General features: G+C 32.5%; 2 protein-coding genes across 6 annotated transcripts; both read left to right on the forward strand.

Moving 5' to 3' along the window:
* The first annotated feature begins 4,952 nt into the window (after positions 1-4,952).
* LOC122721219 (putative disease resistance protein RGA4) lies at positions 4,953-23,810 on the forward strand. Its single transcript, XM_043961309.1, has 2 exons — positions 4,953-8,417; positions 23,724-23,810. Exon 1 carries the CDS (start codon positions 5,111-5,113, stop codon positions 8,390-8,392), a length of 3,282 nt encoding a protein of 1,093 aa, XP_043817244.1. The 5' UTR covers positions 4,953-5,110; the 3' UTR covers positions 8,393-8,417; positions 23,724-23,810.
* On the forward strand, positions 20,201-26,224 carry LOC110624828 (putative disease resistance protein RGA3). 5 transcript variants are annotated; one of them, XM_043961310.1, is made up of 8 exons: positions 20,201-23,569; positions 23,989-24,065; positions 24,190-24,472; positions 24,554-24,585; positions 24,712-24,972; positions 25,072-25,311; positions 25,423-25,523; positions 25,605-26,224. In XM_043961310.1, exon 1 carries the CDS (start codon positions 20,266-20,268, stop codon positions 23,542-23,544), a length of 3,279 nt encoding a protein of 1,092 aa, XP_043817245.1. In that variant the 5' UTR covers positions 20,201-20,265; the 3' UTR covers positions 23,545-23,569; positions 23,989-24,065; positions 24,190-24,472; positions 24,554-24,585; positions 24,712-24,972; positions 25,072-25,311; positions 25,423-25,523; positions 25,605-26,224. The 5 variants fall into 5 exon arrangements, with proteins under 5 accessions (XP_043817245.1, XP_043817246.1, XP_043817247.1 ...); XM_043961311.1 differs by lacking the exon at positions 23,989-24,065 and having other exon boundaries at positions 20,201-23,570; XM_043961312.1 differs by lacking the exons at positions 23,989-24,065; positions 24,190-24,472.
* Positions 26,225-26,811: the final 587 nt, after the last annotated feature.

Genomic DNA, 26,811 nt, shown 5'->3' on the forward strand with positions numbered 1-26,811 from the left:
ACCTTCGGCGGCCGAAAGTCCTGGACAGAGACGAAACTCAGCTAGGTTCGGCGGCACCTTCGGCGGCCGAAAGTGCCAGACAGAGACGAAAGTCTCTTTTCGGGGGCACCTTCGGCAGCCGAAAGCTGCCTTCACAAGAGGGGTTCGGCGGCCGAAACTCCCTTCGGCTGCCGAACCTGGTTTCTGCCAAACGGCAGAAACTTGGTTCAAATGAACCTCCTGCCTCCCAAAACCATAGATCATGCATATTTCTCAACCAAAACACACATACAAGTTCCTAGGGGTCTCAAACATGCATATACCCCATCTACAACACTTCATTCACACACAATCAAGCTACATTGCTCAAACATCATCAAAACCCATAAACTCAACATATGTCCTAACATGCATTTCTACCCATAGATCTTACTTAAAACTTGTTTAAAACATAAAAAGGGTTCAAGATCGACCCTTACCTCTTGAAGAAACGAGAGGAAAGCGATCCTAGCTTGGAGATGGAGAGATTAAGCTCTTTGAACCTCCAAGCACTCAAAACTTGCTCAAAGCTCACAAATCTTCAAAACAAAGTTATAAACTTGTTAAAACCATGAAAGATCTAGAGGAAACACTCAAGATCGAGGGAGGAGCGGTGGAGACTCACCTTGGCCGACAATGGGAGAGAAAAAGCTCGCCCATGCGGACCAAGGGGACCCTTTTATAGTGGCTGGCCAGGCCACGTTCGGGGGCCGAATGTGCCTCCGCATCCATGCAATGTTCGGCGGCCGAACATAAGGTTCGGCGGCCGAACCTGCACTTCCCTCACTTAGACTTTCGGGGGCCTAACGTGCCTCCCAAAGTCCATGCATGTTCGGCGGCCGAAAGTGAGTTTCGGCGGCCGAACCTGGGTTTTTCCTTAAAGAATTTTCATGCAAAAACTTATTTAAAATCATACTTTAAAACATTAAAATACATGAAAACATTTTATAAAAACATGCTTTTACCCTTCTAGAGGTTTCCGACACCCAAATTCCACCGGACGGTAGGAATTCCGATACCGGAGTCTAGCCGGGTATTACAGGGTGTGTTGTATCTGGATGGTATGGTGGAGGTGGGTACATGGGGTACTGTGTGTATGGTGGATAGAAAGGTGGGTATGGCATATATGTGGGATAAGGGCCATAGCTAGGGTAATCCGATGTACCTCCCATCGAATACCCGGGATCTTGTGAGAAGGTTGGGTAGAAAGGTTGCTGAACGAAGCCCGAGGCCTGAGTGCCTCCTTGGGACTCTCCCATGCCTTCCTCTGACATACTCATCCCCAAACTGCCATCCCGTCTCTGGTCCACTTCCATGTCATATCCCACATCCTCTGACAAATCTCCTTGAACTGTTCCTCTGACTGATCGGCTTCTTCCCAGATCCAAAGACCTTCTGGGGTCTCTTACTACTCGGTCCCTGCTGGACCTACTCGACATTGCCCTAGGCAATGCTGGAGGACGGGCATCAGTGCCCTCGTCCTGAGGCGGTACTCCAGTCAATCGTGCAGATCGACGAGTTCCTCTCATCCTGTTTTTTGAAAAACAGCACGTAACTCACAAGCATTAGCATCATATGGTTCATGTGGAAACACATGAACCCTCATCACATACATAGCATACATAACATATCATTTATGCACATGCATATCATCATGGCATATCACATCATCATATATGACAGGACTCTACATCCTATCCTAGTGGACATGACCTTCCTATTGTGCTTGACCTTCTATAACATCTATGAGCCCGACACGCTAGGTCCGACCATATGAACCTAGGGCTCTGATACCACTCTGTAACAGCCCAGAAATCCGGACCGCTACCGGCGCTAGAATCCAGGTCGGCGTAAGACCGCCGGGACCCGTAGCAAGCCTAACATGTAACCTGTAAACCTGTAAATCCCACACATGATCAAACAAACTCAAAAGAATCTGTAAACATACTCATATATCAACCAAGCTCAACCTGTTCATTACATAATCATAAACATAAACCACCACTGGAGCCCTCATCAAATGCTCCAATGGGGTAACTCATCATACATTGAGCTTGGACTATCATGGACATCATAAACGTATCTATAGATCATGTATCAAAAGGGATAACAATACTCATAGGGTCAAGCACAACTATAACCTCAATATACCTCATTACATAACATACTGTAATCTCTTACATTACATCATAGTACAATTGTCATGTCCACAATCTAGCTATTACATAATCATATACTTCAAACTCTGGCTAACCTCCTGGTCTACCCTGTACCTGCACATCTGGGGTTAGGGGAGAGGGGTGAGCTACAAAGCCCAGTGAGCAGAATAGAGAAAACACATATTAAAATTTCATGCTTTCATGAAATGCAACACATTACAAACAAATCACATAAGGATGGTATTGTCACCTCTAGTCCTCTACATTCCAAAGTGTCGGGACGTAGAATGGGTACAACCGGACTTTCTCTTACATAACATACATAACATTCCAATATGCCAGGGACGTAGAATGGGTACAACCTAGTCTTTCTCTTACTCTGGCCGGGACGTAGAATGGGTACAACCGGCAATCATACCATAACATGTCTCATCATAACATATCAAGGACTAAAGGATCATTCAATATCCATCCACAACATCATCAAATATGCAATGCAACATATTCGTGAATACTAATGCAAACAACCTATTATATCTCATGACATTCATGATGCATGGATCATGCTCAAAAATTCATATTTCATTAATTTTAAAACTTAAGGTTTATTCCACTCACCTCTGGCTAGCTCTGACAATACTCTGTAGCAGCTGACTCACTGCTGGGGTCCTCGGTTCCTCGGGTCCGAACCTACACAGGTGGACTCAAATGAGGGACCTAACATACATGAACATAACTCTAAACTACTCCCCAAAAACCCCCTAAAATATCATGAAACAAGCACATAAAAACATGCAAGAAATGGCTGAACAGGGCACTTTCGGCGGCACCTTCGGCGGCCGAAAGTCCCAGACAGATCCGAAAGTCCTCTTTCGGGGGCAAGTTTCGGCAGCCGAATGCTGCCTCCACAAGGGGGTTCGGCGGCCGAAAGTTCCTTCGGCTGCCGAACCTGGTTTCTCCCAAATGGGCAGAAACTTGGCTCAAACGAACCTCTTGCCTCCCAAAACCTCAAATCATGCATAAACTTGTTCTAAAACATGCATACATATCATACATCACACCTAGGGGTCTCAAACTATCATATACCCCAACTACAACACTTCAAACACACATAAACAACATACATTGTCCATAAATCACATAAAACCTAACATAGCTCAACTAACAAAAACATGCATTTCTACCCCATAAAACAACTTAAAACTTATTTAAAGCATACATTGAGCTTAAGATCGGCTCTTACCTCTTGAAGATCGAGAGAGAGAGACGACCAAAACTCGGAGATCCAAGCAAATGAGCTCCTGAGTTTTCAAAGCTCCAAAACTTGTCTTAAATGCTCAAAACTTGCAATGTGAGGTTAAAACTCAAGAAAAATGGAGGAGATTTGGAGAAAGAACACAAGATTTGGGGAGAGGGAGGTCGGAAGCTAGCTGTGGCCGAAAATGGGAGAAAGCTCGCCCATTTCGGCTAAGTGCCCCTTTTATAGGTGGGTGGCCAGGTCACGTTCGGGGGCCGAAAGTGCCTCCGCATGCATGCCATGTTCGGCGGCCGAACTTGAGTTTCGGCGGCCGAACCTGGACTTCCCTCACTCATGCTTTCGGGGGCCTAACGTGCCTCCAAAACGCATGCATGTTCGGCGGCCGAACTTGACTTTCGGCGGCCGAACTTGACTTTCGGCGGCCGAACCTGGGTTTTCCTCCAAAGACTTTTCATGCAAAAACTCATTTAATTTCATACTTAAAACCATTAAAATACATGAAAACATTTCATAAAACATGCATTTACCCTTCTAGAGGTTTCCGACATCCCAAATTCCACCGGACGGTAGGAATTCCGGTACCGGAGTCTAGCCGGGTATTACACGCTCGAGCGTACGCACGAGGAGAATCAGAGGCCGTTACGCATGGAGCAGGCGGCTGATACCCTCGTACGCCCGAATCTGTATGTTAGAGACGCGTGTCCCAATCGTAGGGAGGCCTTTACACATCACCAACATGCAAGACGAAAGAGATAAAAGGGGGAGTCCCCTCCCTAGAAGTTTAAGTTTTATTCTTCAATACAAAAACCCTTATAAAACACTATTCTATTGGATCTCAGATCATCATTTTCTATTTGAATTCTTTAATTATTTTCTATCTTAATTATTCAATATACATATTGTTTTAATATTTAACAACTTTAAATTGAATATATTGTTTTGTATTTAAATTTAAAATCTAATTTATTTTTTATTCAAATTTAATGTTATATGTATATATTAAAATTATATTATTAATCGAAAATGAGTTTATATAAATTTAACATTGTTAATCGAATTTTGTAAAATAAATTAATTTAGCACTATTTATTGTGAATTATTTAAAAATAAATATTATTAATATTATTTAAATTTATTATGAATTAAACTTTCACAATGTATAAATTGAAAGATAAATTATTTAATTAAATATTAATTTATTTTATATAATTTTATAATATAATTCAATGTCTGAAGAACTACTCTCAGATTTATATAAATATTTTGTTATTTTTATATTAGATAGATTATTTTATTTCTTAAATTTAATTGACTTTTTTATTTAAATTAAATTAAAAAATGTGATAAAGTTTATCCACTATAATTTTTAAATTATATTAAATTAATTTTATTTTAAAATAATATCAGCTCTATGATTATCTTGATAGATATAAGTTATGGTACACGTGTCATTACTCCAATAGGCAAAGCATAACTTGTGTATATTATTGATTGCTTCTACCTTAAGGAATCAAAAGACTTTGCTTTTTCTACTCGGAGAATGTAATGCTTTCTTCCACACCTTATATATATTGGATCATTAATTATGGACTGCATCATCTCTCACAAATCCTGAAATTTTCCTTTAATTTCTTCATTTTCATCTTGCCCATTTTCAGTTTTTTTCTTTCTATCGATGGCTGAACAAATCCCATTTAGCATTGCAGAAAACTTACTAACAAAGTTGGCCTCAATTGCTTCTGAAGAAGTTAGTTTGGTGCATGGCTTCAAAAAGGATCTTAGAAAGCTTCAAACTACTCTCTCCACCATCAAAGCAATACTTGTGGATGCTGAGGAGAAGCAAGAGGAGAGCCTTGCAGTGAAGGACTGGATAAGGAGGCTTAAAGAGGTTGTCTATGATGCAGATGATTTGCTGGATGACGTAGCAACTGAAGGGTTGCGAAGGATGGTTGAAGGTGAGGGAAGAATGGTTAGGAAGGTATGCGACTTCTTTTCTTCCACTGGTCAAATTGCATTTCGTTTCAAGATGGGTCATAGAATTAAAGATATTAGAGAGAGGTTAGATGAAGTGGCCAAAGAAATGTCCGACTTTGGCTTTATAATTAGGAAGGAAGTTGGAGCATCTATGGGAATAAAGAATAGTTGGAGGGAGACGGACTCCTTTGTATTGAAATCAGAAATTATAGGAAGAGATGATGATAAGGAGAGGATCATAGAATCATTGATGTGTCCAGTCAATCAAACCAATATTTCTGTAGTTGCGATTGTTGGGTTTGGTGGCTTGGGAAAGACTGCACTTGCCCAATTAGTGTTTAATGATGAGAAAGTGATGAATTATTTTGATTTGAAGTTATGGGTATGTGTTTCTGAGGAGTCAAATGTTGAAACACTAGTTAAACTCATCCTTAAAAGTGCAAGCAATAATGAAGTTCCCAACTTGTCTTTGGAACAGTTACAGATTCGCCTTAGACAATGTTTAGAAGGCAAAAAGTACTTGTTGGTGTTGGATGATGTGTGGAATGTAAACAATAGGATTTGGAGTCACTTGAGGAAATATTTGATGGTTGGTGCCATAGGGAGTAGAATTTTAGTAACTAGTCGTAGTAAGGGGGTTGCTTTAGCTATGGGTGTAGACTCTCCATACCCTTTAAAGGGTCTAACCGAAGATCAATCATGGGAGCTATTTGAGAAGCTAGCATTTAGAGAGGGAACAGGAAGGGCGAATTCAAATCTAATAGAAATTGGAAAAGAAATGGCAAAGAAATGCAAAGGAGTTCCACTTGCAATTAAAGCTATAGGAGGCATAATGCAACTAAGAAGTAGTGAAAGTGAATGGTTGTCTGTCCTAGAAAATGAGTTGTGGAAGGTCTACGAGAGTGATGGTGATATTAGTCAAGTGTTGAAATTGAGTTATGATGTCTTACCGTACCATTTAAAGCAGTGTTTTGCATACTGCGCAATGTTTCCAAAAGATTATCATTTTGGTAAGGATAGATTAATTCAGTTGTGGATGGCACAAGGCTATGTTCAATCTCAAAGTCAAAGTGAAAATGAAAATTTAGAGGAGATTGGGGAAGGATACTTGAATGAATTGTTATTTAGGTCATTTTTCCAAAAGGATGAGTATTGTTATAAAATGCATGACCTTATCCATGACCTTGCACAGTCAATAGCAGGGGATAGTTGTTTTGCAGTTGATGATAATACTAAACATATTCCTGATAGAGTCCAACATGTGTTCTCTGGAAGTTTGTCTTTTGAGGAATGCTTCAGGCAGCTAAAAAATAAAGGACTGAGGACACTGTATTATCCATATTTTGGTGATGGATTAAGCTTGAATTTAGATAATATTTTTTTAAATTGTAGGAGCATGCGTGCTTTGAGTTTTAGATGGAATATCAATGGATTGCCAGATTCAATTGGAAAGTTGAAACACCTGAGGTACCTTGAATTGTTTAGAAATACTAAAATCAGTTCACTTCCAAACTGCATTTGCAGCTCGTATAATTTGCAAACTCTAATACTGTTGGAATGTCGGGTTCTTAAAGAATTACCTACAGACATGAGGAAATTGATTTGTCTCGGACAACTTATTAATAAGGGTTGTAGTAGCCTTGAATTCATGCCATTGGGGTTGGGGAGATTGACAAATCTGCAGACTTTGTCAACTTTTGTTGTGGGAAGTGATCAAGGAAGGAGATGTTCCTCATTGAATGAGTTGAATAGCTTAAACCGGCTAAGAGGTAAAATCTCCATTAAAGGACTAGAAAATGTGAAAAATGCAGCTTTGGAGTCCAGCCGAGTAAATCTCAAGGAAAAGAAATACCTTCTCTGCTTAAGATTAAGGTGGGATGGCAAGGGAGATAGCAATAGTGGAAATAGTGAGTTGTTGTTGGATAACCTACACCCTCACCCGAACTTGAAAGAATTGAACGTTATGTTCTATGAAGGTGTGAGGTTTTCAAATTGGCTTTCTTCTATATCTAATCTCGTCAATATTACTTTATATAAATGTCCGAAATGTGAGCATTTGCCGCCATTGGACAATCTGCCTTATCTGGAAATTCTCAATCTTAGCTATTTCGATTCTCTGGAGTACATATCAGATGAAGATAATTTATTCTCTTCTTTATCTGCATCAGCAGCAACATTCTTTCCATCTCTAAAGATTCTTAAACTCGAAGTTTGCCCTAATCTGAAAGGGTGGTGGAGAACATTTATGGAAGCAAAGATGGTGCCTCAATTTCCTTGTCTTTCTAAATTAACCATCGCGAATTGCCGTAACCTGACTGTGATGCCAACGTTTCCATCAGTAGACATGGAGCTTCATCTTGCCTATGCCCACATAAGACCATTGCATTATACATTGCAGATGTCTGCAACGGCTTCTGGAGTACCATCAACCTCTTCTTTAGTTACTTCTCCTTTTTCCAAATTAAAGACTTTGTGGTTACAGGGTTTTGAGAATCTAGCATCTCTACCTGGAGAGTGGATGCAGAACCTCAGCTTCCTTGAGGAACTATTTCTTAGCAACTGCATGGAAATTAGTGATGAGGATGAGCGTGGCATATCCAAATGGAGATATCTTGTTAGTCTCCGAGATCTCTCTCTCTATAATCTTTCAAATCTGGTGTCTCTACCAAGGGAGCTTCAATATGTTACCACCTTGCAACGTCTCACTATCTACGACTGTTCTAATTTGAGGGCTTTGCCTGACTGGATAGGCAACCTCACAGCACTCGAAAATCTACATATCGATGGCTGCCCTAAACTGGAATCGCTACCAAGAGGAATGCATCAAATAACTACTTTACAACAATTTAGTGTTCGCCGTTGCGCCCATTTGTCTGAAAGATGCGGACACGATACGGCTGCAGATTGGCCCAACATTTCTCACATCCCAAATATCCGCATAAATGGAAATGATATTCAAAAGGAGGGCCGGTATTTACTGTAAGAAGAAGGATCCTCTGCTTTCACAGGTTAGGACTTTCTTCGCTTCATCCCTTTTTTTTATTTTTTTATATATATATATATATTTTATTTTAAATGAAATCACCTAATTTTTTTCAAACAAATACTTCTATCCAGTAGGCTACTCCATTCTGTCTTCACCTTAATTTAAGTTAACTTACTTTTCTGATTCTATATGCAGAGATGCTGGAATATATGTTGCTCTTATATGCCGCCAACCTTTTTCAAATTTTAGAATGGCTCTTATGATGACAGGTGGATAACAAAACTAAAAAATCAAAGACTATGTTATTTCTATCAGTAAATCACATTGGAAGCAATGGGAATTTGCATTGTGTATCTAAAAGTCAATTGCTCTGCAACTTACGTTGCATCGTCGCTACTCCTTTGAGAATGGAGAAGCAAGCCACTCAAAGCAAGGTCTAGGATCAGAGCAGCAGATCCTGGAGCCTCAAGGACTGGTATCTTTCAAGAGTCAACAAGTGTGGTTCTGTGATATAAGCAGGGTTGGAAGGATTTTAATACCTGGTATATTTGCAATCATTGTTCTATCCTGATAGTGAATTTTCTGAATTTAATTGCAATATGTTCATGTGTTAATCCTTGCAGGTTACCTAGAATGCAAGTCATTTTAAGCAAAGGTTGAGATCATTTTTAATTTGTTGTTTTATAATAATTTGAAATTTTTGAAGCTTATCAAAGCATCTTCGGATTTGGTCTCTCCTGAATTATTTGAGAACAAGATAGTGGATGCCATGAAATTCCAGATTCTTTGAGAATGAGTAGAGGGGATAGTGGGTGCTATGAATTCACTGGTTCTTCTTTCAGAGTAGGCAGCTTTTGACTCAGCCGTGAAGAAATGGTCTGCTGTTATGACGAAAAATGGCTTCAGAATAGGCAATGGTAAATATCATATGACCTTGTGAATAGTGGTTTAAAATCAATGTAGAAGATTTTGGAAGAGAACTAATGCTCTCTGACAGATTTACACGTGAAGATGGTAATGATACTTGCAAACTCAGTGCGCTTCTGAAAGAAGATGAATTGGTTGTGTGGGAGGAAGAATCCTTAAGTTTTTTAATCTTTCATTGAGGGGACAGACATCGTTTAAGGTTGCAAATCTAAGAGCTGCTCTTTTCTTGTTCTTTTCACAAGTGTCTTCATTAGTGAGCATCCATAAAAAGTAGTGAGCTATTTCACTTGTGGCAACTACCAATGAGAAACCTTTATTAAAATATAAGGAGTAAATTGTAATTTACTTGTAAGTTTAATATGGGTGCAATTGGCAGCTCAGTACCATGTTTCCACTCTACCTCTTTGGATTTGTGTTGTGAAATGTAAGATTACTTTAAACTTTGGTAGGCTGGCAATAGCCAATCAGCTATGAAACCTTCCCTCAAGAAATTCATAAAAGTTGTGAAATTTGATTTTGAAGCCCTTTTTCTCCTTACCGGGAGTAGAATATAAAATATTTTAAATTTATTCGGATATATTTATTATTAAATTAAGTCTATAAATTTAAAATTTAGAGATAAAAGTTATTTTTTAATAAATGAGTTGATAAAATATATTAATTTTTTTTTAATGATGACCGTTCAATTTCTCTAATTTTCTTTAAATATCTATTAATGAAAAAAAGAAAATATAAAAAATTTCCACAAAATTGATATAAATTTTTTTAATCATCCCAAATATATTTTTTAAGAAAATAATTTATTTTTATAATGTTAAAAAATAAAGGGATAATATGATTTTTAAAAATCATATTGTTTTTTAAAAAGTGAAATTTTTTCTTTAAAAATTATTTAGATTTTTTTTATTAATTTTGAGTCTTCAAATGCTAAAAAAATGCAAAAAAAATATTTTATTGGAAAAATGTTTTTTTTTCAAAACAAATGAGCTTGACTTTGGTGTATGTTAGAGCTGCTATATTAAAAAGGTAGCTCATTAAATATGTTGGTTAGGAATTATTAAAAATTATTTATTAAATTAATTTAATATATTCTAATCATAAAAATATCATAATAAATAAATAAAGTTTCAAACTACATTCTTTAAGAAAATCTAAAATAGTAAATATATAGTAAATTTTCAATCACAATCCTAAATGTTTTCATATTTAAATCACAATCCTAAATGTATTTGCCTGTAATAATGGTGATGTTATATAGCTAAAAGCTAATTAGACATGATGTTATCATAAAATAATATCACTTGGTGAGGGTTCAATAAGTTAATATATAGTTTCACTCATTTCAAGTGAAAATTCGAATGTTACAAACATTCATTTTTTAATAAGAAATGTTACATTTTTCTGAATAAGTCGAATTTTTATATAAAATTACAATTAACATACACAATTTAGTAAATCTCTATAACGCCTCTAATTATAGAATTACTGATCAATGAGCTGAAAAATTTTTTTATCAATGAGTCGGCTATACCATTGCCAGATTTTAAAAAATATTATAATTGACTATATTTTCTTACAAATATAACAATTAATGATAAAAAAAATAAAAATATTTAATTCTTATATAATTACTCTTGAATTCTAAGTATTTGTTTATATTCATCATATTCTCTAAGTTTATTGATTCAGTAATTACCGTAGGCGTCAATCACCCACATTATTTTTCTTGTAAATTTAATTCATTACTGTATAGCTCTATTTTTCAATTATATCAAATGGTCTGTCTTGCTTATTAAAAAAATTATGAAATACAGTTTAATTTTCTTTAGCAAAACTATTTAAAGGTAAATTATATTTTGATTTTTATATTTTAACATAATTAACAGATCATTTCTATATTTTTAAAACTGAATACTTAAATTTATCTATAATCAGTTTGTCCAAATTTGAGATCTCTCCATTTATTTATTTATTTTTTTTAAATTGGAGGTTGGGGGATTCGAACCTGAAATCTTCTCAGATTTACTCGGATGCACTTACCACCAGGCTAAGCCTGTGAGTGTCTCTCTATTTAATTTTACAGTTAAAAGTGTAAAAATATCTTTATTACTCTCTTTAAATGGATAAACTACACTTAAATTTTTAAATTTTAGCAAAATTAATGAATCGATTTCTATATTTTTGAAATCGTACATATTAAATCCCTCTATAATCAGTTCATCCTCATCTATTATAATTTAAACATTTTGATCCTTCATTTTTATTTGAAATAACACTAAAGTTCTCATTAACTTTTATTTATAATATCTCATTTAACTAAATTTTAGCATTTTTTTCTTTAATTTTCATTCATTAAAATATTTTAATATTTATATTTTCAAATTTTTTTAAAAATACTTACAATTTCAGCTATTTTAAATAGGTTATAAACTTTATAAAGAGTATTTTAAGAATCAATCATACTTTTAGAAAAAATTTAACCATCTACTAACTTTGAACTAATATTTATAATTGATAGAATAACTGTAATTTTAGACGAATTAAATATATAGAGATTTAAGAATTTAATTTAAAAATTATAAAGACTTATTTATCAATTATATTAAAATTTAAAAATCAAAATATAATTATACAATATAAAATTCTCACTTATATTAAAAATAATTTAAGTGTTTATATAAACATTTTAAGTATTTGAAATATTTATTTTTTCTTTAATCAGTTGAATAATGAAATTATAAATGAAAATATTTTTTACTTAGATAAAATAATTATATAAAATTTTAAATTGTAAATTGAAATTAATCTATTAATTATATTAAAATTTAAAAATTAAAGTGTAATTTTTTTAAAATTTAAATTAAAATATGTTGCTTTTAGGTAGCAGGCGGTGATGGCGCGGACTTGCTTTGGAGCTCCGTTTGGGCCGCTATTTTGTCTGAATGGCTTAGGCATGTGGCTACTGGCCTGTCCAATTCCCTATCTAACATAAATTAAATAGTAATAGTAATTTTTCTCTCATATTTAAATGGGAGATAATTTAATCTTGATTATTGCTATTATTAATAAATTATTTTTATATTTTCAAAAATTTATTGAAATATCTTTAATTTTTATCTTTCGTTAATAAAATAGTTATTTTATCATTTTTTTCGTTAAAAATAAATAAAATATAAGAGAAAATTTTTAAAATCCAATTTTACTCTTAAATAAAACTCTTTATTTAATCATTAAATATTACTATTATTAACAAGTCAGTCTCTACATTTTTAAAAATCTATTAAAACGTTATTATCTTTTCTTATATCTATTAAAATATTCTTAGCGTTTCTTTTTATTAATGAAATAATCTTTATTTTTTCTCACATCTATTAAAACGTCCTTATTGTTTACTTCCGTCAACAAAATAGTCCTTACTTATCATTTCTTTCCTCAATAAAATAGTCCATCCCTATATTTTCATAAATTGATTAAAATGTCGTTATCTTTTTTCATATTTATCAAAACGTCTTTATTGTTTCTTTCCGTTAACGAAATAATCCTTATATTTTTTTCACATCTATTAAAATGTTCTTATCGTTTCTTTCCGTCAACAAAATAGTCTCTCATCTTCCTCTTTCTCTTCCTCCTCAAAAAAACAAGAAAAAAAATGAAGAAAAAAAGAAGATAATGATAAAGAATAAGAAAAAGAATAAAAAATAAAGAAGAAGAAAAAGAAAAATGAGAAGAAGACGATGATGATGAAGAAAAAGAATAAAAGGAAAAATTACTTTCTCCTTTTTAAAAAAGAAGAATAAAAAGAAAAATTAAAATAGAATCAAAAAAGAAAAAGAAAAAGAAGAAGAATAAGAAGAAGAAGATAAAGAACCGATGAAGAAGAAGGAGAAGGAGGAAGACAAGAGGGATAATTTGATTTTTTATTATATTTTTAATGGTAAAAATAAATGAAATGATTATTTTATTGATAAATAGAAAAGATAATGACGTTTTAATAAGTTTCTAAAATTGTAGGGAGTAATATCCAAAAATTAAATTATAAATCAACCTAATTAAATTAATCATATTAATATGTCAAAAATAAATCAAATGAATTATTAGATTTTTAAGTATGAAATATACATAATAAATTAATAATTTAAATAAACAAGATACCAAATTTTGAATTTTAAACTAAACTAGTTTATTTTTTTTTTAAAAAATATTATTTTCATTTCTCATTTCTCTTTTATATAATATTAAAAAATTATTATTTAATTTTTATAATATAAAAAATTATAAATTAATTTTTTAATTTAAAAAATATAATAAAATATTTTAAATATTTTACTAATTAATTCTTCTATTAACATTTGTAATAGAGATAAATTAATTAATAATTTTTTTAAAAATATAAAAAATTAATTAATTAATTTTTTAAAATTATAAAAATTAAATAATAAAATTTTTAAAAATAAAAATTAATAAAATAAATAATCAGTAAATATTTTTAAAATATTATAATATTTATATATTTTTTTTAAAATTAAAAAATTTCTTTATAGTATAAAGAATAAATACTAATTTTTGCAGTAATATTTTGTGATTTTAATTTGGCATTGACTCGATCATGAAGTCTTTGTCTTTGTCGGTACTAAATACATAAATTCTAATTTAATTTATTTTAATTTTAGTTTGTTTGGTGTGGGTCTGTGCACACATCTCTGGTGTCCATAAAGTCTCCATAAATACTCTCCGAGTCAGATGTGACTCTGCCTGAACAGCCCTTAAAGCTTTATAATAAAAATCATACTAAATTAAATTTGTTTTTATTTTATTTTATTTTTTATTTTTTATTATTTTACTGAAAACCCAATTAAAATAGTATTAAACTGGTATCGTATCCAAACTCACATTATATACATATTTTTTATAATTTTTATATTATATATAATAATTTATATTTTAATTTTTAATATAATGATCAAATCAATTTTTATATTCTTAACATAAAAAATTTAAACTTCTCTATAATTCATCCATTCAAATTAAATATTCTATCATTCATCTCTTATTATTAAAAATATTATTATTCTTTTAAATAAATAAACTAAATTTTAATTCTTAAATTTAAGTATAATTATTTAATTTATTTTATGTAACGACCCGGAAACCGGACCACTACCGGCGCTAGGATCCAAATCGGCTTAAGGCAGCCGGAACCCGTAGCAAGCCTAACATGCATCCTGAGAACCTGTATAATCTCATACATGATCAACAAACATACATAAAAACTGTAAACTTTTTTCTTTTTCTTTTCATACATTCTTTCATATACCAAACTCAACCTGATCATACCATAACTATACATTGATCCCTCTGTGGGATCTCATCAATGCCCCAATGGGCTACATACATATGTTGAGTTGGTTTACATCTGTGACATAAAACATCTAGGATCATATAATAAAAGGGACAACATCATAGGGTCAAGCACATCTCTAAACCTCAATCATCATCATCATTACATAACATACTATACAATACTCTTACATCATATTACAATTTTCATGTCCACTACCTATCTATTACAAGCATAAAACATTACTCTTCTTGACTTCTCTGTCTAGCCCGTACCTGCAAACCTGGGGTTAGGGGAGAGGGGTGAGCTAAAAAGCCCAGTGAGCAGAATAGTAAAAATATTGAATTTATATTTCATGCCTTCATGAAATGCAACATAGCACAAACAAATCACATCAATGATGAACTTGTCACCAATAGTCCTCTACATAATCCAAACATGCCAGGGGCGTAGAATGGGCCTCACTGGTCTTTCTCTTAACATATCATATCATACATATCATTCCATAGTGCCAGGGGCGTAGAATGGGTCTCACTGGTCTTTCTCTTTCTCTGTGCCAGGGGCGTAGAATGGGCCTCACTGGTCTTTCCATACCGTATCATCATCATGCTATAACATATGAGGACTAAAGGATCATTCAATATTCATCCACATCATCATCAAGTTATACAATGCAACATATTCGTGATTCTAATGCAAACAACCTAGTACATCTCATGGCATACGTGATGCATGTATCATGCTCAACATTTATTTATTAGTTTGAAACTTAAGAAGTTATTCCACTCACCTCTGGCTAGCTCTGACCAGACACTGGGGCAGCTGACTCACTGCTGGGGTCCTCGGTTCCTCGGGTCCGAACCTACACAGGTGGACTCAAATGAGGGACCAAACATACTGAAACATAACTCTAAACTACTCCCCAAAAACCCCCTAAAACATCATAAAACATTAATGCAAAAACATGCAAGAAATGGCTGAACAGGGCACTTTCGGCGGCAGGTTCGGCGGCCGAAAGTCCCTCCAAAGCCGAAAGTCAGGCAGGTTCGGCGGCACCTTCGGCGGCCGAAACTCCCAGACAGAGACGAAACTCATGCATGTTTGGGGGCACCTTCGGCGGCCGAAACTGCCCGACAGAGCCGAAACTCCTCTTTCGGGGGCAAGCTTCGGCAGCCGAATGCTGCCTCCACAAGAGGGTTCGGCGGCCGAAAGTCCCCTTCGGCAGCCGAACCTGGTTTCTCCCAAAAGGGCAGAAACTCTGCTCAACATGCACAAATGCCTCCCAACTCCTCCATCATGCACAAACCTATGCTACAACACTCCCAAACATGCATATAAGCTCCTAGGGGCTCCAAACTATCCTAAGCCCCAACTACAACACAACAAACATGCATATCACAAGCCACATTGTACAAAATCATGCATAAAACCCATAAACTCTACTTAAGCTTACTCATGCATTTCTACCCCATGAACTTGCATAAAACTTGTTTAAAACATAAAATGAACTTAAGATCGGCTCTTACCTCTTGAAGATCGAGAATGAGTCGACTTAAACTCGGAGATGGGAGATCTTTATCTTCCTTGGGTCTCCAAGCTCAAAACTTGCTTAAAATCGTCAAATACCTTCAAATCGACAAAAACATTGTTAAAAACGAAAGATCTGAAGGAAAAGCATTGAAAACAACCTTAGGAGGGCATAAGCTCACCGTGGCCGAAAATGGGGAGAAAACTCGCCCGTTTCGGCCATGGAACTCATATATAGGGGCTGCCAGACCACCTTTCGGCTGCCGAACGTGCCCCCACATCTCATGCATGTTCGGCGGCCGAACATGAGGTTCGGCGGCCGAACCTTTAAAACTTTCGGAAGCCTAACTTACCCTCCAAAACCATCCCATGTTCGGCGGCCGAACTTGGGGTTCGGCGGCGAAACCTGGAAAAGTCTCCTTAGTCTTTTTCATACAAAACTCAGTTTCCTTTTTATTTAAAAACATTAAATACATGAAAAACATTTGTGAAAACATGATTCTACCCTTCTAGAGGTCTCTGACATCCAAATTCCACCGGACGGTAGGAATTCCAGTACCGGAATCTAGCCGGATATTACATTTTAATATTTTTAAAATTAAACATTTAAATATCTTTATAATTAAACTTTTCATATATTTATTTTTATTAAAAATATAAAAATATTTTTATTATTTTTTAAATTAAAAATATTAATAAATTAGATTTCATTCATTTCACTCATTTATTAAAATTTAAATAGCTAAATTTATTTTTTATTTTTTATTTGATATAATACTTAAAATTAAATTTTATCTAAATTATCACATTCAATTAATTTTTAATATTTTTACTATTTAATTTCTATTCATTAAAATATTTTAATATTAAATAATTTCAAAATTTTTAAAAGTATTTATAAATTTAATAATTTTTAAATTGTATTATATATTTATAAATAATAAACTTTACGCCGTATTCTTAGAGAAAAAAAATTATATTTTTAGAAATTTGATAATAAAGTAGCTTTTAACTAATATATATAATGTTTAAAAAAATTGAATATAAAAAATTTACAATTTTAGTTTTAAAAATATAAGATTAATTTATTAATTATATTTAAAATTTAGATATAAAATTATAATTTATGCCATATAAATAATTTTATCTACATTATTATATTTATTAAATTATTTTAAATATTTATTTTTTAATTTATTAATTGATATATTTTTTAAAATTAATAAATTTTTTATATAAATAAAAACCTACATAATATATTAGATTCAAATCCCAACAAGTCAAGATACGACTAACAAGAGAGATGGGCCCGCTGGCTATGGATGAGTAAAGACTGGTGAATACTGAATAGAAGGGTATGTAAGAGTTGACCGGCGATGACTGCTTATAGTTATATAATTAAATTAAGCGTGGGTATTAAATTTTTTTATATTATTATTATATAACATTATTTTATAAAATAATATTTTTTTAGTATAAATTTACTTCACTTGTTAAGAAAAATAAAATATTTATTTAAAAATTTTAAATTCAAAATAATAATTAAATACAAATTTATGCACTATAAATCTCAATTGTAACAAATAAAATTAAAAATTTCAATAAATAATATATATTAATAAATTTATTCAACAAATTATATTTTAAAAAAAATAAAGTTTATTAAATTGAATAAATCTCAATTATAGCAAATAAAGTTTATAAATGGAATAGAGAATGAAAGAATTATTTTATTGATAAGAAAAAAATATAAAATATTTTAATAAATTTTTAAAAATTTATGGACTGACTTATTAATAATGATAATATTTAAAAATTAAATTATAATTTTTTTATAATTATTACACTTATTAATAATATAAAATAAAATAAATTTCATTTAAACAATTAAGTTCATTTTTCATTTGAAAAAATATTTAAATTCTCATTAAACTTTGTTTAACCTATCACATTCAATTAATTACTATTTAATTTTTATTTATTAAAATATTTTAATATCATATAACTTCAAAATTTAAAAAAAAAATTATAAATTTAATATTTTTAAATGGTATCAAATATTTATAGATTATAGACTTTATACTATATTTTAAAAAAAAATTATATTTTCAAAAGTTTGTTCATTTAGTAATTTTTAATTAATATTTATAATAAATAAAAAAATTATAATTTTAGATAAATTAAATATAAAAAATTTAAGAGTTTAATTTTAAAAAATATAAAAATTAATCTATTAATTATTAAAATTTAAATATAAAATTATAATTTATATAATATAAAAAAATTTATCCATGTTACTTTATTTATTAAGTTATTTTAACTTGTGAACTAATATGGATAGAAAAATAATAGAACCACCTCTGATTTGAGAGCAGAGAATTAATGGAGTTGACGAGCGATGACTTGATTGCAATTTCCAGCCAAGGAATTAAATTGCTTTGTCCTTTGCTTTTATAAAGTAAGGCCCATTGCACGTCAATATTCTAAATTTATTTTAAATAAATTAATAATTTTTTTTTAAATTATAAAAATTAAATAATAAAATTTTTAAAAACAAAAATTAATAGAATAAATAATCAGTAAATATTTTAAAATATTATAATATTTTTATATATTTTTTAAAATTAAAAAATTTCTTTATAGCATAAAGAATAAATATTAATTTTTATTTTAATTTGACATTGACTCGATCATGAAATTTTTGTTTTTATCGGTACTAAATACATAAATTATAATTTAATTTATTTTAATTTTAGTTTGTTTGGTGTCAGTCAATCGACACATACAAAATTTAAAAATTTCACTCATATTATTATATTTATCAAATTATTTTAAATGTTTAAAATATTTATTTTTAAATTTATTAATTAATATAATTATGGATGTAAAAAATCTCTAAAATTATAGAGGACCTCTGATTTGAGAGCAGAATAGAGATAGGAAGCAGAGAAATGAAGAACACAAGTGTGAGAGGGTGAATAGAGGTTAGGTAGGAGTTGACGAGTGATGACTTGATTGCAATTTGCAGAAAAAGAATTAAATTGCTTTGTCCTTTGCTTTTATTTTTTAATAAATAAAATCAAAAATTTTATAAAATAGTAATAATATTTTAAAGGGAGATTTATAATTTAATTTCTAGATATTATTATTATTAATAAATCAATATTTATATTTTTAAAAATTTATTAAAATATTTTTATATTTTCTTTTTCGTCGATAAAATGGTCATTCCGTCCTCTATTAAAATATTTTTATATTTTCTTTTCCATCAATAAAATAGTCATTCCGTCCTCTTTTCCGTTAAAATTAGATAAAAGGTAAGAGATAAAATTTTTAAATTCCAATTTTATCCTCAAATAAAATATTTTATTTAATTCTTATCGTTTCTTTTCGTCAACGAAATAATTCCTATATTTTTTACATCTATTAAAACGTTCTTATCGTTTCTTTTCGTCAACGAAATAGCTCTTCCTCTCTCGACCTTCTCCTCTCCACCTCCTCCTCCTTCCTCCTCTTCCTCCTCTTCCTCCTCCTCCTCATTATCATCATCATTAAAAAAGAAAAAAAAAAGAAAATGATGATGATAATGATGAAGGAGAAGAAGAAAAAGAAGAAGGAGAAGGAGAAGAAGAAAAAGAAGAAGGAGAAGGAGAAGAAGCAGAAGTGAAGAAAAAGCAGAAGAAGCAGAAGTAGAAGTGAAGAATCGAAAAAGAAAGAGGAAGAATCGATGAAGAAGAAAGAGGAGGAGAAAAAGGAAAAGAAGGAGGACAATTTGGTCTTTTAATATATTTTTAACTGCAAAAATAAATAGAATGACTATTTCGTTGACGGATAAAAAAGATAAGTACGTTTTAATAGATTTCTAAAAATACAGAGACTTGACTGATTAATAATGCCAATATCCAAGAACTAAATTATACATCTCCCTAATTTAAATTTAATATATCATATTTTCTTCCACACCTTATATATATTGGATCATTAATTATGGACTGCATCATCTCTCACAAATCCTGAAATTTTCCTTTAATTTCTTCATTTTCATCTTTGCTCATTTTCAGTTTTTTTCTTTCTATCGATGGCTGAACAAATCCCATTTAGCATTGCGGAAAACTTACTAATAAAGTTGGCCTCAATTGCTTCTGAAGAAGTTAGTTTGGTGTATGGCTTCAAAAAGGATCTTAGGAAGCTTCAAACTACTCTCTCCACCATCAAAGCAATACTTGTGGATGCTGAGGAGAAGCAAGAGGAGAGCCTTGCAGTGAAGAACTGGGTAAGGAGGCTTAGAGAGGTTGTCTATGATGCAGATGACTTGTTCGATGATTTTGCAACTGAAGGTTTGAGAAGGAAGGCTGAAGGTGAGGGAAGAATGGTTAGGAAGGTATGCGACTTCTTTTCTTCCTCCAATCAAATTGCATTTCGTTTCAAGATGGGTCATAGTATTAAAGATATTAGAGAGAGGCTGGATGAAATCGCCAAAGAAATATCTGACTTTGGCTTTATAATTAGGAAGGAAGTTGGAGTATGTATGGGAATAAAGAATAGTTGGAGGGAGACAGATTCCTTTGTATTGAAATCAGAAATTGTAGGAAGAGATGAAGATAAGGAGAAGATCATAGAATCATTGATGTGTCCAGTCAATCAAAGCAATATTTCTGTAGTTGCAATTGTAGGGTTTGGTGGCTTAGGAAAGACTGCACTTGCCCAATTAGTGTTTAATGATGAGAAAGTGGTGAATTATTTTGATTTGAAGTTATGGGTATGTGTTTCTGAGGAGTCAAATGTTGAAACACTAGTTAAACTCATCCTTAAAAGTGCAAGCAATAATGAAGTGCCCAACTTGTCTTTGGAACAGTTACAGATTCGCCTTAGACAATGTTTAGAAGGCAAAAAGTACTTGTTGGTGTTGGATGATGTGTGGAATGTAAACAATAGGATTTGGAGTCACTTGAGGAAATATTTGATGGTTGGTGCCATTGGGAGTAGAATTTTAGTAACTAGTCGTAGTAAGAGGGTTGCTTTAGCTATGGGTGTAGACTCTCCATATGCTTTACAGGGTCTTACTGAAGATCAATCATGGGAGCTATTTGAGAAGCTAACATTTAGAGAGGGAACAGGAAGAGTGAATTCAAATCTAATAGAAATTGGAAAAGAAATGGCAAAGAAATGCAAAGGAGTTCCACTTGCAATTAAAGCTATAGGAGGCATAATGCAACTAAGAAGTAGTGAAAGTGAATGGTTGTCTGTCCTAGAAAATGAGTTGTGGAAGGTATTCGAGAGTGATGGTGATATTAGTCAAGTGTTGAAATTGAGTTATGATGTCTTACCATACCATTTAAAGCAGTGTTTTGCATATTGCGCAATGTTTCCAAAAGATTTTGCGTTTGTTAAGGATAAATTAATTCAGTTGTGGATGGCACAAGGCTATGTTCAATCTCAAAGTCAAAGTGAAAATGAAAATTTAGAGGAGATTGGGGAAGGATACTTCAATGAATTGTTATTTAGGTCATTTTTCCAAAAGGATGAGTATTGTTATAAAATGCATGACCTTATCCATGACCTTGCACAGTCAATAGCAGGGGATAGTTGTTTTGCAGTTGATGATAATACTAAACATATTCCTGATAGAGTCCAACATGTGTTCTCTGGAAATTTGTCTTTTGAGGAATGCTTCAGGCAGCTAAAAAATAAAGGATTGAGGACACTGTATTGTCCATATATTGGTGATGGATTAAGGTTGAATTTAGATAGTATCTTTTCAAATTGTAGGAGCATACGTGCTTTGAGTTTTGGATGGAATATCAATGGATTGCCAGATTCAATTGGAAAGTTGAAACACCTGAGGTATCTTGAATTTTTTAGTTCTAATATCAGTTCACTTCCAAACTGCATTTGCAGCTTGTATAATTTGCAAACTCTAATACTCTGGGAATGTCGGATTCTTAAAGAATTACCTACAGACATGAGGAAATTGATTTGTCTCGGACAACTTATTAATAAGGGTTGTGGTAGCCTTGAATTCATGCCATTGGGGTTGGGGAGATTGACAAATCTGCAGACTTTGTCAACTTTTGTTGTGGGAAGTGATCAAGGAAGGAGATGTTCCTCATTGAATGAGTTGAATAGCTTAAACCGGCTGCGAGGTGAAATCTGCATTAAAGGACTAGGAAATGTGAAAAATGCGGCTTTGGAGTCCAACCTAGTAAATTTCAAGGAAAAGAAACACCTTCAGTGCTTAAGATTAACCTGGGATGGCAAGGGATATAGCAATAGCGGAAATAGTGAGTTGTTGTTGGATAACCTACAACCTCACCCGAATTTGAAAGAATTGAATGTTATGTGCTATGAAGGCGTGAGGTTTTCAAATTGGCTTTCTTCTATCACAAATCTCGTCAATATTACTTTATATAAATGTCCGAAATGTGAGCATTTGCCGCCATTGGACAATCTGCCTTATCTGGAAATTCTCAATCTTAGCTATTTCCATTCTCTGGAGTACATATCAGATGAAGATAATTTATTCTCTTCTTTATCTGCATCAACAACATCATTCTTTCCATCTCTAAATATTCTTAAACTCGAATCTTGCCCTAATCTGAAAGGGTGGTGGAGAACATTTATGGAAGCAAAGATGGTGCCTCAATTTCCTTGTCTTTCTACATTAACCATCTCTAATTGCCCTAACCTGACTTTGATGCCAATGTTTCCATCACTAGACATGGGGCTTCATCTTGCCTATGCCCACATAAGACCATTCCATTATACATTGCAGATGTCTGCAACGGCTTCTGCAGTACCATCAACCTCTTCTTCAGTTACTTCTCCTTTTTCCAAATTAAAGACTTTGTGGTTACAGGGTATTGAGAATCTAGCATCTCTACCTGGAGAGTGGATGCAGAACCTCAGCTTCCTTGAGGAACTATTTCTTAGCTACTGCATGGAAATTAGTGATGAGGATGAGCGTGGCATATTCAAATGGAGATATCTTGTTAGTCTCCGAAATCTCTCTCTCTCTAATCTTTCAAATCTGTTGTCTCTACCAAGGGAGCTTCAATATGTTACCACCTTGCAACGTCTTACTATCCGCGAATGTTCTAATTTGAGGGCTTTGCCTGAATGGATAGGCAACCTCACAGCACTCCAAAATCTATGTATCAATGTCTGCCCTAAACTGGAATCGCTACCAAGAGGGCTGCGTCAAATCACCACTTTACAACAGTTGAATGTTACCCTTTGCCCCCATTTGTCTGAGAGATGCACACACAATATGGCTGCAGATTGGCCCAACATTTCTCACATCCTAAATATCCATATAAATGGAAATCATATTCAAAAGGAGGGCCGGTATTTATTGTAAGAAGAAGGATCCTCTGCTTTCACAGGTTAGGACTTTCTTCGCTTCATCCCTTCTTTTTTTTATATTTTATTTTAAATGAAATCACCTAATTTTTTCAAACAAATACTTCTATCCAGTAGGCTACTCTATTCTGTCTTCACCTTATCTAAGTTAACTTACTTTTCTGATTCTATATGCAGAGATGCTGGAATATATGTTGCTCTTATACACCGCCAACCTTTGTCAAATTTTAGAATGGCTCTAATGATGACAGGTGGATAACAAAACTAAAAAAATCAAATACCATGTTATTTTTATCAGTAAATCACATTTATGAACTTTATTTTTCTCACAGTTTCACCTTCTTGTTACCCTTTAGCATCTGAAGAATATTTTATCCTCAATCAAATACTATGTTATACAACTCTTGATTCTTCCAATTCTGAACACAAATTATGTCTGCAGGCAATAGAAGCAAATGAGGTTTGTGGTGTGGCAGATGATTTCTGGATGTTGTAATTGACTCATTGACTATTATACAGGTTCTTATCTCTTAACCAGTTTTTTGGGATTTTATATTTTTTAAAAAATTTTTGCCATATTTTATTATTCTTTTAATATTGCCGTAATTTAGCAATTACCTTTTTTATTTTGTCTTATATGCAGAACTGGAAGGATGTGGATAACTTGAATTAACTCTTGGAATAGACATTTGAATTAATTTTGCATTTTTGGAAGCAATGGGAATTTGCATTCTGTATCTAAAAGTCAATTGCTCTCCAACTTACTTTGCATCGTCGCTACTCCTCTGAGAATGGAGAAGCAAGCCACTCCAAGCAAGGTCTAGGATCAGAGCAGCAGATCCTGGAGCCTCAAGGACTGGTATCTTTCAAGAGTCAACAAGTGTGGTTCTGTGATATAAGCAGGGCTTGAAGTATGTTGATACCTGGTATATTTGCAATCATTGTTCTATCTTGATAGTGAATTTTCTGAATTTAATTGCAATATGTTCATGTGTTAATCCTTGCAGGCTACCAAGCATGCAATTGATTTTAAGCAAAGGTTGGATCTCGTGTTTAATTTGTTGTTTTATAATAATTTGAATGTTTTGAAAGTTATCAAAGCATCTTCTGTTTTGGTCTCTCCTGAATTGTTTGAAAATAAAGTAATGGCTCCATGAATTCCTAGATTCTTTGAAAGTGAGATGGATCCCAAGTGTCTTAGAGGAGGAGTGGAGGAAATAATCGGTGCTGTGAATTCACTTGTTCTTCTTTCATAGTAGGCAGCTTTTGGCTCAGCCGTGGAGAAATGGTCTGCTGTCGTGACAAAAAATGGCTTCAGAATAGGCAATGGTAAATATCATATGACCTTGTGAATAGTGGTTTAAAAACAATTTAGAAGATTTTGGAAGAGAACTAATACTCTTTGACAGATTTACAGGTGAAGATGGTAATGATACTTGCAAATTCAGTTTGCTTTGAAAGAATATGCATTGGTTGTGGGGGATGAAGAATCCTGAACTTTTTTAATCTTTCATTGAGTGGACAGACATCGTTTAAGGTTGCAAATCTAAGAGCTGCTCTTTTCTTGTTCTTTTCACAAGTGTCTTCATTAGTGAGCATCCATAAACAGTACTGAGCTATTTCACTTGTGGCAACTACCAATGAGAAAGCAGAAAGCTTATACTCTCTCTATCCATGTGCTAATCCTTGTAGGCAATCAACAGATACTGGAACCTCAACAACTTCCTCTGGGAGAACGAAGCAGAAATTCTTAAATTTTTGAAAGGTATAAAAACATTTTATAACGAAATATCCATTGATTTAGTTTTTCACTGAGTGGACAAATATCTCTTAAGATAGCAAATTGAAGAGCTCCTTTTTTTTTCTTTTTCACAAGTGTCGTCATTATAGAGATGTGCATCCATCAGAAGTCCTGGGCTATTCACTTATGGCGAACTGCCACTGAGAAAGCAGAATGCTTCTTATAGAAACATGATGGTAAAAGAATCCAAACTTCCTCTCTCTCCTTAAGTACTTTCCACTTCATTTTCTTATATGCCTCAGCTTTTATTTTTATAGGCTGAAAGAATCGCATACTTTTTCTGATATGTTGACTTGGAGCAGACATTCATTCTTGGAGTTCCATTTAGTTGAACTCCTCCTCATTGGAAGCTCTCCAAGGCCACACCAAAACCCCAGAAGGGCTTCAGCTCATTACCGCTCTGCAATTAATGCCTCAGAATTGGAAGCTGTCAGGCTTTGTTGTTCATATCCCTCTGATTAGAAGAATCATGGTGGGGAGATGGTTCTTTTTCTGATTCTTCAAGTCTTCTCCTTCCAGAAACTATTGGAACCATTTCTGGACTAGAAAGGGAGATGGTTGTCCCTGAATTCTTACCATTTCATCACTTGCTAGTCTTGCTGAAGTTACACATGCATTCATTATGAGGGAATTTCATGGAGATTCTGTAGAGCCAAAGCTGAACATTTTAATTCAGCTGCTCGTTCATTGGCTAGATGTCATCTAGCTGGCTAGAAGTTCAATTCTGAAGGCTTGGTTTAGCTAATGTTTAGATGTGCCAATGAAGTGTAAATTTCAGATTTTCTTTTTTAATGTATTGTATTTTCTTTACACCTCTAAATATAATCATTTACAAGTTGTCCCTTTAAATTCAATGCTCCATTGATTATGAGTTTCAGAAGCTCATCCTTTCCTTGAACCAATAATCAAGATTCTGTCTCAGTCCATTGCAATATCAGCGTCCAATTTAATGCCTAATACTAAATTCTCTTCATAAAAAAATATTATAGATATAATGACTTATTTACTCATTTTATAAAATATCAAAGACCAAAATTATTATAGATATAGTGACTTATTTATATTGTGATATAAATATATAAATAAGTCTATAACAAAATATTATGAATTTTTTTTTACTATTTCATAATAGTACTAATTTATTAATTTGATAATTTTTTAAAATTATATCTATTATAATCTAATTAATAAATGTTATATATTTTTATTGATATGATGTGAATAATTATATAGAATAAATATATATAATTAACTAAAATTACTATAAAAAAATATTAATTATGATAAAACATAAAACAATTCAAAAATTATTAGAATTACTGTATAAAATATTATCAAACTAAAATTTTATTTTATTTAAATAATTTATTAAAAAACTATATAATAAAAAGTAAAATAGGTTTTTAATACAATTAAAATTACAAATTTTTAACCGTCAAATTATTAAATTTAAATTATTATAGT

This window comes from Manihot esculenta, chromosome 10 (genome assembly GCF_001659605.2).
Source record: "Manihot esculenta cultivar AM560-2 chromosome 10, M.esculenta_v8, whole genome shotgun sequence".
NCBI classification, from domain to species: Eukaryota; Viridiplantae; Streptophyta; class Magnoliopsida; order Malpighiales; family Euphorbiaceae; genus Manihot; species Manihot esculenta.

Coding starts and splice junctions, on each gene's coding strand:
- LOC122721219 (XM_043961309.1), top strand. CDS start 5,111: ATGGCTGAACAAATCCCATTTAGCATTGCAGAAAACTTACTAACAAAG.
- LOC110624828 (XM_043961311.1), top strand. CDS start 20,266: ATGGCTGAACAAATCCCATTTAGCATTGCGGAAAACTTACTAATAAAG.